The sequence below is a fragment of the Tauraco erythrolophus genome, chromosome 15, assembly GCF_009769465.1.
Source record: "Tauraco erythrolophus isolate bTauEry1 chromosome 15, bTauEry1.pri, whole genome shotgun sequence".
Classification (NCBI taxonomy): domain Eukaryota; kingdom Metazoa; phylum Chordata; class Aves; order Musophagiformes; family Musophagidae; genus Tauraco; species Tauraco erythrolophus.
Window position 1 is genome coordinate 21230976 of NC_141479.1, and position 14346 is coordinate 21245321.

General features: G+C 58.5%; 1 protein-coding gene across 1 annotated transcript in view; it reads left to right on the forward strand.

Annotated features, from left to right (window-relative positions):
• ZFPM1 (zinc finger protein, FOG family member 1) overlaps positions 1-14346 on the forward strand; it is a 34126-nt gene that overhangs the window by 8014 nt on the left and 11766 nt on the right. The window contains 2 exon segments of the mRNA XM_086621058.1: positions 7209-7340; positions 9174-9263. Coding sequence (XP_086477184.1) covers positions 7209-7340; positions 9174-9263 — 222 coding nt within the window.

The following is a 14346-nucleotide window of genomic DNA, read 5'->3' on the forward strand; positions in this document are numbered from 1 at the left end:
TTGGGGACTGCGTGGAGCAGGGGGGTGTGCACTCATGGTCACGTCCGTGCACTGGGACGGAGCCGTTGTCCTCGGATGCCGGTGACCCGCTCGCATCGCCGGGACGTTCAACTTCGCCGACTGTAGCGATGCCACGTGGCTGTGGCATGTGACCGGGATCCCGGTGCTGGCTGTGGTATCTTGGATGGGCTCCGGTTGTCCCCAGGGACTGGCAGCCAGCTGGGGAGTGCCTGGGAGGTGTCCATGGGATGCTTTGGGACCAGCCTCATCCCAGCTTAAAGATGCTGGAACCATCACACCCTGTGGCCTCAAGCAAGGGTGATGGGCGCAGGCTCCGCTCCTTTGGCATCTGCTTGTCTAAATTATCCTTGAGTTTCCTCCCTCGCCCCCGCTGGAGCAAACAGGGCTTCCAGACTTTTTGGTTCCTTACGCTGGAAAAGGTATCGACCACAAGAATCTGAGTTTGTTTCATCTAAATATAAAACTAAAGAGCAAACAGTATAAAGTTCATTTTTTGATGTGCTGCCCCATTCCAGTTGGGCTGCTCTCTTTATTTTTTTTAGAGGAACTGTGATAAAAAGCAGCGATAAAGCCAGGACTGTTTTGTGTAGGAGTCGGTATCTGCGTTATCTATCTCCCTTTTTCACTCTCCGAGCAGCTCTGTTGTTTTTTACTCTTATCTCGCTCCACCAAAATGCCAAGAACAGGAAAAAAAAAAAAAAAAAAGAAAAAAAAAAAGAAAGAAAAAGAAAGAGAGGCAGCGCAGGCACGCGCGTTTGCACGGAGCCAAACTGGGTGCCCGCGGAGCTGGGCATGAGCAGCCACGCTGCTTGGAGTTGGAGGAAGAGGAGGGTTGGGGAGGGGGTGGATGAAATGGGTAGTGATGGAGGGTCTGCATGGCAGCGGGTGCTTGTGCTGGTCCAGCAAAGGCTGCAGTGGGCTGGAGACCCCGAAGTGGTCCGGGATGGCACTGGGCACACTGGGGGGGCTGGGAGCAGCAGGGACACCCCAGCCAGAGCGTCTTCGGTGGTGGGTCTGGTGACCTTCTGGGCCATGTCCATCATCATCCTTGCCCTCGCCTGGTGCCATCGTGGACTGAAAGTCTTGAGGTTGAGGCTGAAATCTGTCCCAGTTCCCTTCCCGGCAGCTTTGAGCAGCCGCATGGACCCGGCAGGACCCGAAACCGCTTCCCACGGGGAGGGGGACGGCTCCGACGCGGCATCTCCGGGGTAATTTGTCGCTAGATTAGCGAAGAGCTTGACCTCTGGCCTCACCGTCACCTGGTATCGCTGGGCTCTGCCAGCATCCCCCCTGCCCCCAGCCATTCCCTGCCGAAACGGCTTCATTCCAGGTGGGAGGTCAAAATACTGGAATTGAGGGGGTTTTCACCCAGAAAAACTCCCTTTGGCCAGCAGCAGCGAAGGCAGCTGGTGCAGGAGCAGCGGTGGTGGTGAGCCTTGCACACCCGTGCACGCTGGGAGCCTGATCTTCATGGGTGGAGTTTCCTTCCATGTTATTGGGATCGTCATGGATGGAGTTTCCTTCCATATTATTGGGGTATCCAGCTGCCCCCCAGCCCCAGAATCACACCAAGCTGCCCAAATCCTGCCCAGATCGATGGGATTAAACATCTCAAACTGTGCTTGGATGAGGATTGGGATGCAGGACACTCCTGAGGTCCCCCCATTAAGGACCAGTCCCTCTCCACCAGCTGCCTCAGTTTCCCCCCTGGGTTTTGAGCAGCTCCTGCTCACCCCAGCCGGGAAGGCAGCTCGGCGTTGAGCATCGCATCCCCTTCTCCCATCCATCTGATGTGCCGGAGCTGGGGACGGCTCGATTAGACTTTCTCCTCTCTTAAAAAAAATCTATCAGGCCCTTATCGACCCCATCTGAAACGTAAAGTCACTTCATTGTCATTGTCCCTGTATTTTCTTTCTCGTTATTTCTCCCGTGGCCCGTTGGTTCTTTTCCTTCCCCCCCCCCCCACCCCAAGCCCTCCGCCGCCCCGGCTGCTGTTTGATATGATGCGGGCTCCCTCGCTATTAGTATTAGTAATCGCGGCCCCTGAAGTGAACCAATCTCCCGTAATCTATCAGCGGTTTATCGGCCCTATCTGCGCGCCGGGGCTGGCTGGGCTCGGCGCTGGCGCCGCGCTCGCCCGCCGATAAAGTTACAGAGTTCAGGCGGTGATGGATGTTGAGTAACTGCACCCCGCGCAGATACGGGGTGGACTTGGCAGCGCGACGGCTCCGCCTGAAACCAATCTCCCCCGTATCAGCGCCGCTGCTCTTTCTCAGGCTCTTTCCTTCGCCGACGGCTGCGAGCGGGGAGGGGGATGCCCTCGGAGCCGGTGGGGCTGCACCCCGCGGCCGCCTTGGCATCGCCGGGATGGGGGGATGCCAGGCTGGGTGCGGTTTTTGCGGTGGTCGGTGTTGGCGACGTGAGCATCCCCCCATTAATAATTGCAGCATCCCACTGTGAGTGCTCGCGGCATCCTCCCCCCATCAGAAATCACAGCATCCCCCCCATATCCTTCGTTGTACCCCCCATATCCTTCGTTGTACCCCCCATATCCTTCGTTGTACCCCCCAAATCGGTCATTGTGTCCACCCGTATCCCTCATTGTACCCCCCCGTATCCCTCATTGTACCCCCCCATATCCCTCATTGTGTCCCTCCCATATCCGTCATTGTACCCCCCCCCATATCCTTCCTTGTGCCCCCCCATATCCTTCCTTGTGCCCCCCCTTATCCTTCCATGTCCCCCTCCCCCTTATCCTTCATTGCCCCCCATCCTTCCTTCCCCTCCTGGATAAATCAGGCCTAAATAAGTTATAAATTCAATAATCCATTCTTATTATACATTATTATGACTACTACACGTTATTACTACACGTTATTACTACACGTTATTACTACACGTTATTACTACACGTTATTACTACACGTTATTACTACACGTTATTACTACACGTTATTACTACACGTTATTACTAATACCCCCCCATCAGCGATCGCAGCGTAACCCACTGCCTCCCCCCCCTTGTTCCCTTCCTAGATAAATTAGGACTAAACACTTCCTGAATTTAATTACAAATTGTTGTAATTCCCCTCCCACGAGCATCGTAGCAGCCCCCACCGCCTTCGCACCCCTCCTGCTTAAATTGGGCATCATTTAATAATAAAATATGTATAATATAGATGGTATATACTCATATATTATATATTGATGTATTATGTATAAAATTATGGTGTATATTTTTATATACAGTGTATTATATATCAATATACTTTATATATTAATGCATTATATATAAAGTATAAATACATTATAAATCCCCCCCTCCACCTACCAACTCCCCAACTATATATTTATTTTATATTTTTTTCCTTGCCCTTTTTAACACAGGGAAGGACCAGGGTGAGTTTTATCTGGGGGGTGATGCAGAAGGGGCCCCGAATTAAGAGATAGGTACCGTGGGGGCTGACCCCAACCGCTATCGGCTCCGTGCAGGGGGGGGCTGATATTTCATGTGCTGATTATCTACCAGGGAGGGGGCAACCCAGTGCTGGGATGCTGCAGTTGGGCTGATAGGGGGATGAAAAGGTTGATTTGGGCTGGAAAAGGTCTATTTTTGTCCAAAAACAGGGGGCCCGGGGTGGGTCTCGCCTGCCGACGCCGCCATCGGCGGCGTCGGCAGGTGAGACCCACCCCTGGACCCCCAATTTTGGACACTGTTGTGATTTAATGCTGGATAATATGACCTTTGAGGTTACCCAGCCACCAAAACCTCATTTGCCCTCAACTGCAGCACTTGGCATCACCAATTCCGCAGGGAACGGGCTTGGGAGCATCCGAGGTCATCGGATTAATACGTACCGGGGCGGGTGGAGAGGGGAGGGGGGGGGAAAAATTGGGTGAGAAGAGGTAGGCTGGTGTCCCATCAGATAGCGGGAGGTTGGTTTATTTGATTTTTTTTGATGGGTTTTTTGGGGCGTTTGTAGCCCAAATCGCTGTCGGGGCGTTGCTTGCTGTGGCACAACCCTGCTACGAGACCCTGGGGAATCCCTGGGCTGCGCTGGACCCCACCGAATCACCTCAGATGGTTTTATAGGAGGGATCAGGAGCAGCTGCGACCCTGGAATAGCAGCCCCTGTGTGCACTCCTCAGGCTCTTTTGCTCGTGGTTGCAAAATTTGGGGGGAAATAAGGAGGTTTAGGGGCAAGGAGGTGATGCCTGGGCTGGATTCTCCGCGTCGTGGTGGTGCTGATGGGAGCCTCACCAGGCTGCTGTGGAGTTTTAGTTATTTTTGTTGGTGTTATTGGTATTTTTTTATTGTTGCTATAGTTTATTTTTAATTGGAAGATGGATTCAGGGCCAGCACAGGGCTAAGGAGGAGGCGGAAGGATGAAGGACAGAGTCTCCATCGTGCTGCCCGCATCATCCCGCCACCGATGCCGTCCCCCGGGTCCCACCGGTGCTGGGTTGGGGGGTGACATCCCAGATCCGAGCACCCTGGGGACCCACCCCACCACGAGCATCGAGGTGCTGGCAGACGAGGTCTGGGGAGCCCTCCCTCACCCTCACCACCTGCTCAACCTTTTTATTTCCAAAAATAATAAGTTTTAGGAGTCGGACGGTGCCAACAAGCACCAGACGGCGAAGGCAGGTTGCCCCCAGCCCGCACGTGTTTTTTCACTCCAGGAGCCACTTTCTTCCATGGGGACTCCTCCTCTTCCTCCTCCTCCTCCTCCTCCTCCTCCTCCCCCTCCCCCTTCCCGCTCCCAATCCGGTGGGAAAGTCTGGGGCTGTTGCTATTTTCTCTCCGTTATCGAGGCCTCTTATCACGTTGCTCTTGTCCACGTCCCGGCTTTCAGAGCGGCCAGGGTCTCATTCTTGGCAGCCTGGACAAGTCCTCCCCTCTGTTTTTTTTCTTTTTTTTTTTTTTTAATTTTCTATATTATTTTTCCTTTTCTCGATTCTTTCTAAACACTTTCCAAAGTGTTTAGAATTTATCCCATAATTTATCCCTTAATTTATCCCATACATTCAATAAAAGGTTTGTTGTTCCCGCGCTGGGAGGACCTTAATTTGAGTGAAACCATCAAATCATTACCTGGGAAACGATGGGGTTTCCCTATCGCTGGAAAAGCCCCCGGAGCACCGACCCTCGCGCGCGCCCGGAGCACACAGGGGACGTGGGCACGTCGCCTCCGCCGCTTGCAAGTTTTTAATTTTTTTTTTTTTTTTTAAAAAAGAGGGAGAAAAAAAAGAAATCTTTCCTTGTTATCAAAAAAAAAGAGGGAGAAGGAGGGAGGGAGAAGAGTTAATCGTCGAAGCGGAGTATCTTGGAAGGGAGCAGTTTTTGGCTCTGCCCCTCTCTGTAAAGCCAGCTTCAGTAATTCAGTTTTAAAGCATGAAAAAAGGGAGTTGATGAAATTCCGCTATCAGCACCGAACCAATATGCAAAATATCTCGCCGAAAATCAAATAGCTATTATGTTTTCATTTCCATTTCAGCGTATTTGCTTAATGAAGAATAGACAGATCAGGCAAGCCGAGGGAGGCTGTGTGCGGTGATAACTGCGCAGGGCTCCCAGCAATCCCGGAGAAGTGACGCTCCGCTCCCTGCTCCGCGCTCCCTCTCCCTCGCTCAAGGTTTTTTTTTCTTTTTCCTTTTTTTTTTTCCCCCTTTTTTTGATTTTTTTTTTTTTTGGAGCTCTCCAGTAGTTCATTTAACCCACGGGGCCAGAGCGTCCCATGGGGATGGGTGGGAGCGCTGGGAGCGGGATGCTGCAGTGGGACAAGGCTGGGTGCAGGATGCATCCAGAGACCGTGGTGATGCCACCCACCATCCCCGTAGGCACTCAGTGACGCTGCGGTACCCAAACTCCAGGTTGCATTTACACGGAGCATCCCCACCTCTCTCCTGGCTGGGGCTTGGTGTTTCGGAGTAGGACGTGGGTGGTCTGGGCACCCCTGGGTGGGTGTCACATGGGGTCCCAGCTCAGTCCATCCCTCCCCAGCTCCGTCCATCCCTCCCGGCCAGGCTGGAGGTGCGGAGTCACAGAGCCAGGCGAGATTCGGGTTAACTTTATCAGAAGCCCAAGAGCCGTGAAGGCGTGAAAGAAGAAATTAGCCTAACAATGTTTCATTTACAGCGAGAGAAACGATTTGTTAGCTGGCGATTGTTTCTGAATATTATCAGAGCCTTTTTAATTGTGCTGGAACTGAAATTAGCAGAATTAGAATAAATTGCCTTCCCTTCTCCGGCAGCCTCTTTATCCACGCTCATTGTTGTCTGCTTTGTATAGATTATGAGCTCTTTGTTCTCCCGCTGTAAATATACATGCCCGGAGTCACGGCGAGCAGCTGAGGTCTGCGGATGGTTTGGCATCGCGCCGTTCTCCCTGCCCGCGTGCCGGGCCGGGCACGGTGAGGCCGGACGGGGCAGCGGGCAGCCCCCGGCACGGCATTGTGCGGCGCGAGAGCTGCGTGCGCCGCCAGTTCTTTCTTTCTCGATTTCAGTGGGGATGGGTGAGAGGGGAGAGAGATGCTGCGTTGCCATGGAAACGGCAGCGTGGGCTGGCAGGACTGTCCAAGGAGGGGGGATGCTGGGGTGTCCCCCACGTACACCCTGTTTGCACCCTCTATGCATCCCACGTGCACCTCGTGTGCCCACTCCGGCATCTGTCTTGGCACGGCGAGGGGCTGCGGTGTGGGTCCCATCCTTTGGAAAAGGGGTGCGGGGATGGACTCTGGGGTCCCTCACCCCATTTGGGGCAGGGACTGGGGGGGGGTTGGGTGGGAAATGCAGGTGAGGGGTGCAGCGGGCTGGGCACCTCGCCGTGCCAAAGCCGTGTGCCTGCAGCACATGGGGACCCCTCTTGCGTCCCCGGCGGACACGGGGCTCGTTCCCCATGATGTCTGCAGGGAACTGGGCACCCCTCTGGGACACCTTGGAGCGAGGTAGTGGCTCCATAAACCCCCTCCATAAGGGAACGAGGGAGATGCTGGAGACCAGGGCTGGCGGGGAGGATGTTTCCCTTGCTGTGGGGTGCAGAGGCTTCTCTGGGCCCCGCGGTGGGTCAGGGAAGGGCCCTTTGCCAGACCCCAAGACACCAGTGTCCGTTTCCCAACTGGTAAAACCCACTGAGGGTGTTTCTTCCTGTTCTTCCCCCTCTAACCTCCCCCTCTGTGTTTCGGCAGGTTCCCTGGCAGCGATGGAGGACGGCGAGGATGCTCTGGCCGGGGAGAAGAGCCCCTCGGAGAGGGAGGGAGCCGCCTCGGACCACGAGGGCTCTGCTGAGCGCGACACCTCCAGCCCCCCTGGCAGCGAAGGTGAGCCTTGCCACGATGGCGGGGGGCTGCCCGCCACGTCTCTCCACTGCGGGGACACGCTCTGCCCCTGGAGTGACCCGCTGCCCACGCTGGCATCCTGGGCATCGCCTCTGCTGTCCGTGCATGGTGTTAATTAACAAACAAAGCATCCCACCCATCAAGAGTCGGGCAAGACCCCTGGTATCCCTGGGTGCTCCAGGGACCCTCCGGCCAGCAGCGGGACCCACCGGGGTCAGCCTGGCCCCAGGGCGATGGTGAGCAACTGGTGGGGAGTGAGGGTGCTCCCCGGCACGGAGGGGTTCCCCGTGGCCAGTGCAGGCAGGAGCAATCCCGGCTCGGCCGGGGGGTGCCGCAAACCGGGCTGCTGGAAACCGTAGGCGTGTTGCTCGCCGCGATGGCTGGTAATGAGCACCGTCACCTCGTATCCGTTTCACCCGCCCTGGCACTGAGCTGCTGGCGGCAGTGGAGGGACGCCGGGGCTCAAAGTGACCCCTTGGGGGTGCAAAGTGACTCCCCAGGGTGCAAAGCGGCCACCGAGGTGGCGGGTGCTGGCAGTGGCACCGGCAGCGCCATGGATGGGGATGGGGGACAGGGCCGTTGCCGCCTGCTTCCTGCCCGCGCCGCCGCCTGCCTGCCGCCAACGCCGTGCCGTGCCCCACCCCAGAGGTGGCTGCATTTCAGGGCCGGGCTGAAACAGTCCCCAGATATCCTTTAAGTTCCTTCCTGTGGAGGTGGGGGCAAATCCTAATCGGTTAATGTTTGCAGTGCCCTTCGAGATAACCGCGGCAGGGCACGGCTGCGCCGGCTAATGGAGCCGGCCGGTCACCGGCGAGCACCCGCTGCCTTCATCCGCCGGCACCCGGGGAGCAAAGCGTCCCCCAAAAACCACGGGAGCCAACCCGTGGTCTGCCAGGAAAGGGGTTTGAGGGGGATCTATGGCTTCACCCCGTGAGCCGGGGCAGGGAGGGCTCGCCGGCAAACTTTGCTCGGCAGCGGGGAGAAGCGAGCGGTGCTTATCTGATGGGGGAGCCGGGCTGGGGGCGAGGGAGCCGGGAGCCCGGGCGCAGAGCTGCACCTGGCACTAGCCTGCCTCGATAAAAAGGTGATAGCAGAGATAACGCCGAGCAGCAATAACGGCCACTAAAGCTTTCAGCGCGATGGATAAAAATCGATATGCCAGGCACTTTGATTTATAGCCAAAAATAATAGGACTTTTATACCCGGTGATTGATTTATTTGATGTTAATCATTCCGCTTATCACCTGTATTAATAATCTCCAATGCCGGTGACGTCACCCCTGGGTGTTCGCTCCGGCGCCGATCGATTGGGCTCCGTGCTGGTTATCCGCCCGGGACGCGAAGGCAAACATGTACTTTGGGCACTAATCTCCCGCACTGTCATATGCAGATAGGCTTTATCGGCCGCATCTCCCGCGGCGGCTAATGGAGAAAATAATTGTGAGCCAGTTGCTGGGAATACGCCACAAATAGAGCCGTGACGGGAGCGGGGCTGAGGCGGGTGACGTGGGGCCACGGTGGGATGGGAGGGATGTGGGGTTTGGCAGGGGGGTGTTGGGAAATCCCTGGGGAGGATGCGCTTATGGGTCATCCCGTGGGGCGCAGGGGAGTCCCCCTGCCCCGTGGCTGGGTGATGGGGGGGTTGGGATACAGGGATTTTGAGGGGGAGCTCCCCCCCACGCACATGCACGTCCTCGAGGGTGAGCCCACACAGGTACTGGGGTGGGATGTCCCCGGGCTGGTGGTCCTGACCCCCGTGGGATGGTGCCTGGGAAGGCCCCTACGTGACCTGCTGCCTCCCCTCTCCTGCTGCAGAGTCCAGAGACGCCCTGGAGAGCCCGAAGGAGCCGGAGAAGCTGGATCCTGGAGAAAACCCACAGGAGCTGGATGCCTGGAATGGACCAGGTGAGTCCCTGCTGTGCGGCTGATCATCCCGCTCCATCCCAGCGTCCTGGCTGGGCGACGGGTGGGAGCAGCTGGCGCAGCCCCCAGGCATTCACTGCTTCTTGCAAAAACCAGTGCGAGGAGCACTGGGAGCATGAGGGGCCGGGCGGGTCGCAAACACCAACACTCTTTTTGGGAAAGGAGATGTGAGATGTGATGGTTGTGGTCCCCTGAACCACCATTGAGGCCGTAAAAAATGATCTGGGAGCGGTGGGGATGCCAGCACCGTGGCTGGCATTGCGCTCCTGGCACAGGGAGGGGTCAGACCCCGTCCTGCATCACCCCGCGCTCGCGAGGGCACTTTGCAAACATCCTGGCAACCACAAGAGCGACGCTTGAGCGGTTTGGCGATGGTTATCAAAACCCCAAGGAGCGAACACAGCCGTCTATCTGCCTCTCGGCATCTCCACGCCGGGGCTGCCAGCACCCTGACAGCCCGGCGAGGCCGGGCACGCCGTGTGGGTACCCCGCGCCCTATCGCCCCGCTATCTCCAAACCGACCCGCCGATGGGGTTACGATCGGGGCTGCTGCGCCCAGATTGGGTTTGCGGGCACGTGTCCGCTGGGAACAGGACCGGAGGGAGCCGAGACCCCCTCAAGGGTGGATGTGCCACGTTTCGGGCGGGCGATGCCGGTGGATCTGGTTTCGGAGCAGCGCGTGATGGGAAGGGGTGACCCCGACTCAGGGCAGCGGTCGCCCTTCGGTGATGGATGCGACGCAGTGGAGGTCCCTGGTGCATCCCCAGGGCCACCAGCCTCTGGCACGGGCTGGGTGATGGAGAAGCCCTGGGAAACGCCAGCTGCCAGCGCACGTGCTCCTGCAGCTGCCGAAATCCCCGCGGCTCGGCGGGGAGCTGTGGCCCCACTCCCCCTTCCCGCCCCATCCGAGGGGAAGCGCTCGCCGGCCCCGCTGATATCCCGGCCCTTCCTGCGTGCCGGGCAGGAAGGAGCCACGAGGCCACCCCTGGCTCCTCCTTATCTGCTCCCCGGCCCTTTGCCCCCGGCATCGCCGGGCTCCCTGCCACTGCCCTGGCATCGCGGCGCAGGGTGGGAGGGGGCTGTGGTGCCAAACCCACGGGTGTCCCTGTATCCCGGGGTGGGGGATCACAGCACCGTGCAACCCCGTATTCCAGCACAACCCCATATTCCGGCACAACCGGCGGCAACGGACCACGAAGCCTCGGCTCTGGCCATGCCTCCCCTTCCCCCTCTTCCTGCGCCGGAGCGGGTTATTTGCATTCTTTATGTAAAAGAGATTTTATTATCGCCTTCTCCCAGCCCATCTCTATTCTGGTAATTGGAGTGGTATTAATTTCTGTGTGGCTGGGAGTTGATGGCGGTCCGGCGATGCTGCAGCGATAGGGTGTTCCTTTCGCACCAACCGCCGCGATAGCCCGTCTATCAGGCGCTCTGCAGGCTCTGCACTTATCAGGGATGGAGCTGGCGAAAAGGGAAACTCGGAGCAGCCTGAATTTTCTTTTTTTTTTTTTTTTTTATCAGGCAGGATCCGCCGTATGTCAGCAATGGCAGCCGCGAAGACGCGGCGCGGCGGGGGAGGCAAGCAGGCAGCTCCCGGGCGCCTTTGTTCGTGCCCCGCGGGGTCTCGCCTTCCCCTTGGCCCTTTTTGGGGGGCTACGGGGCTAATCTCCCCCTCCTCGCTATGGCTTTGCCCTCTGGGTCTCCAAAACTTACTGCCCGCTGGGCACACAGCCGTGCCGGAGGCTGGGCAGCGCGGGGACGTGGCGTACTGGGACCTCGCCGCGGGGCTCCGCGGCCTCGCGTGCCAGCGAGGCAAGAGGCATATTTTGGGTTATCTTTGAAATGACCTTGTTTGGCAGGGGGGGGGCTGCCACTCGCCCGCCTGATATGCAAATCCCTGGGAGCTGGCGGCTGGAATCCTGGGCCTGGGAGCCTTTGCAGATGTGCCGCCCCTTCGGCCGGGGTGCTGGGACACCCCGACTCGGTCCTGCTTCCCGGAGGGATCCCAGGATGGAGCGTGGCCATGCTTCGTGCCCGCTCGTGCCAGCTGCATCACCCTCCGGTGAGGCCGGAGAGGGGATGTGCATCCTCCCCAGATTCCCCCAAACCTTTCGCCGCAGCCCCACCAGCAGCTCTCAGCTATTCTCCAGTTTTCCATCTTTCCCACTTATGTTTGTTTGCTCGGGAGCGGGGTCGGTAGCAGAGTCTTTTGGGAGCACCCGCAGCCTCCAGTTCCCCTCCTGCCCCATCGCTACCTACCCAACCTCACTGTGTGGGACTGATTTTCCCAGAGGGATAAGGTGAAAAGCTCCAGCAGGTTTCACAACCATGATATTGGGACAGGAGAGCGGAGGAGGGCCGAGCCCCGCTCAGGGACAGGCTGCTCAACCTCATTACGAGACACTGGAGAATCTCCCCTTCCCCCGGGAGCTGCAGCCCCCGAAGCCCGGCCAGCGCCTGCCCCTGCAAGGTGGGATGAAGCTTTTCCCTTTGTCCCTCTGCAGACACACCGTTGGGCTGCCGTAGGGATGGAGCAGACGGGGCCAAACCCGGGGTGGCTTTTGCCCTGTCCCCCCCAGCCGTGTCCCACCACCCTCCCCAACACAGCACTGGGTTCCTGGGGGGTTCCTCACCCCCTTTCCTCCATCAGCTTCACTATTTGGGTCCCCACCAAGATTCCCACCTTGCTGAGCCCCAATTCCCCCCCGCTACTGGCTTATCCCAGGTTTATTTAATTGCTCCTGGGCAGCAACGATGGCTCCAGGTTAATTACAGAGCATGGCACAGGTCCACCTCTCCTGGCACCAGCCGTGAACCCCAAATCCATCCTCGCCACCGGTCCTGCGTGCGGGATATGGGATGGGACAGAGCGACTCATTGGTTTTTTGATGCATCTAATTAAAACTGCAAACTTTAATTTTTTTTTTTTTTTTTTCCTTCCCCTCCGCCTCCCCCTTCCCTCTTTGCCTTCGGTTGTGGTTATCAGCGCGGCGACTCCTGCCTGAATAATCTCCGGCTGCCCGGAGTTTGTCTGCAAACCTCAAGGTTTATTATCGGGGCGAGCAGGGCACGGCGAGGAGGGGACGGCTCGTCCGGGCGGCCGGCCCCGCGCTGCATCTGCCCCATCGCTCCCCCCTTCCCCTCCGCCCTGGTATGTGTGGGTGGGAGAAAAAATTATTCCAGCTATTTCTCTTTATCGCCGGGAGCCGGGCTGAGCTGCAGATAGTTGTGTTTGTGTTAGATTGCTGGGGACGGGGAGAAGTTGGGGTTCGGGGCAGTAGCCCCCCCCACCCTGAAACAGGGGTCCCCTGTGGTCCTGACCCCTCTCCCACATCCCGCCTGGATTCTGCCTGGTGAAGCTGGTGCCGAAGGCAGCGGGATGTTTGGTGTCAGGCTGGGGATGGTGCCGGCGGTGGCACCTGTCCTGGACTGGGGATGTTGAAGGGGACCCTGTCCCTGTGGCGGTCTGTACCCGGGGTCCCTGCCCCTAGTTCAGCCTCTGGCTGGGAACACTGATGGGGTGTAAGGGTGCTTGGGACAGTATGGGGACAGTGATGGGGTCTAAGGGTGCTCAGGACAGTTTGGGGACAGTGATGGGGTGTAAGGGTGCTTGGGACAGTTTGGGGACAGTGATGGGGTGGAGGGACATCCCTGTGTCGGACAGCACTGAGGGCTGTTGAGCCGTGCAGGCAGCATGTTCACCCCCCCTCTGTCCCCATCTTGCCCCCCATTTTCCCTTGGGAAGGAGGAAAACCTCTTACGTCTGTGGGGTGAGTGCCCTGATGGTACTAGGCTCACGGTGAGTGACAGCTGTCAATCACTGCTGCCTTGGGCTGGATCTGAGGACCGGTGGGCTTGGGGGCTTTGGCTCCCCCCTCCTCCATCTGGGTGCTGCCTCCCCCAGGGTCCTCCCTTGCCCCCGCAGGCAGCCCCTGCCCGGCCGTGCGGCAGCGACCCCCCCTGCGGTCCCCTCCCCTTTTCCGGAGGGGATATCTCCCCTCTGCATCGGCTCCGGGGGCCCCTCCGCTCCCCTTCCTCCCCCCCTCCTCCAGCTTCCTGCCCCCCCACTGCACCCCTACCCGCTGCCTGGCACCGGCCTGGCCAGAACTGAGGGGTCCCAGCAGCCCCACAAGTCAAGATGGAGCAGGGACAGGGGGTCCCTGGGGCAACTGGGAAGTTTTCCTCCTTCCCATCCTCCCCAAGCACTTTCTGATGTTATTCCCGGTGTTTATTCTGTCTCCACGGGTGCAGCTCCCATTTATTTCCCAGGACAGGGACCCCCTTGGGACAGGGACCCCCTGGGCACGGGGACCCCCCAGCAGGACATGGCAACACCCTGAATGCCAACATCCCAGGGAGGCTTATCAGGACGCATCCTGCTCGGGCAGGGCACCCCGGCTTCCGCGGGGTGTAGGGGAAGGGCGATCCCTGGGCGACGCGTGGCACAGCCAGTGCCCGCCCTGCTGCCACCGCCTGCCAGCTGCGCACCACAGCTGGTGAGCGGGGTGCCCGGCCCTTTTTGGGGTGCAGCACCTCCCGGGCACCATCATCCCCCCTTCCCTGACCACCCCGGGCACTGGGAGGTGCCCGCTCTGCTCCCCAGGGTAGGTCACAGCTCCTCCATTAACCAGGGGCAGGGTTCAGCCTGATAACGATTCGCTTTTGTACTCTGCCAAAAAAAAAAAAAAAAAATCAATAAATTGCCAGCGATGGGCGGGAGCGATAAAGGCAGAACCCTCCTTTCGACTCCCGCCCTGTTGCAGCAGCGGGGTTGCCCCCCTTGCACCCCAAAGCTGAGCCGGCATCAGCCCGGCTCTCCCACGACTGGCACCCCTCGGTGCCAGGGGCTCGGCCGGAGCGAGCCCAGGCTGAGCCCGAGCAGGCACAGCCCAGCAAGGCTCGAATTGAAACTCTCCTCGCTCCTTTGTCGTCCCTAAGGCTGCCCTGATTACTCGAGCACCCGGGACGGCAAAGCCGGGATAATCTCCTTAGCCCCTTTGGAGAGATTTCCCTTTGTGAGCGGAGGTGAAGAGTGGAGATGCTGCGTGTTCGCAGCTTAAGACTC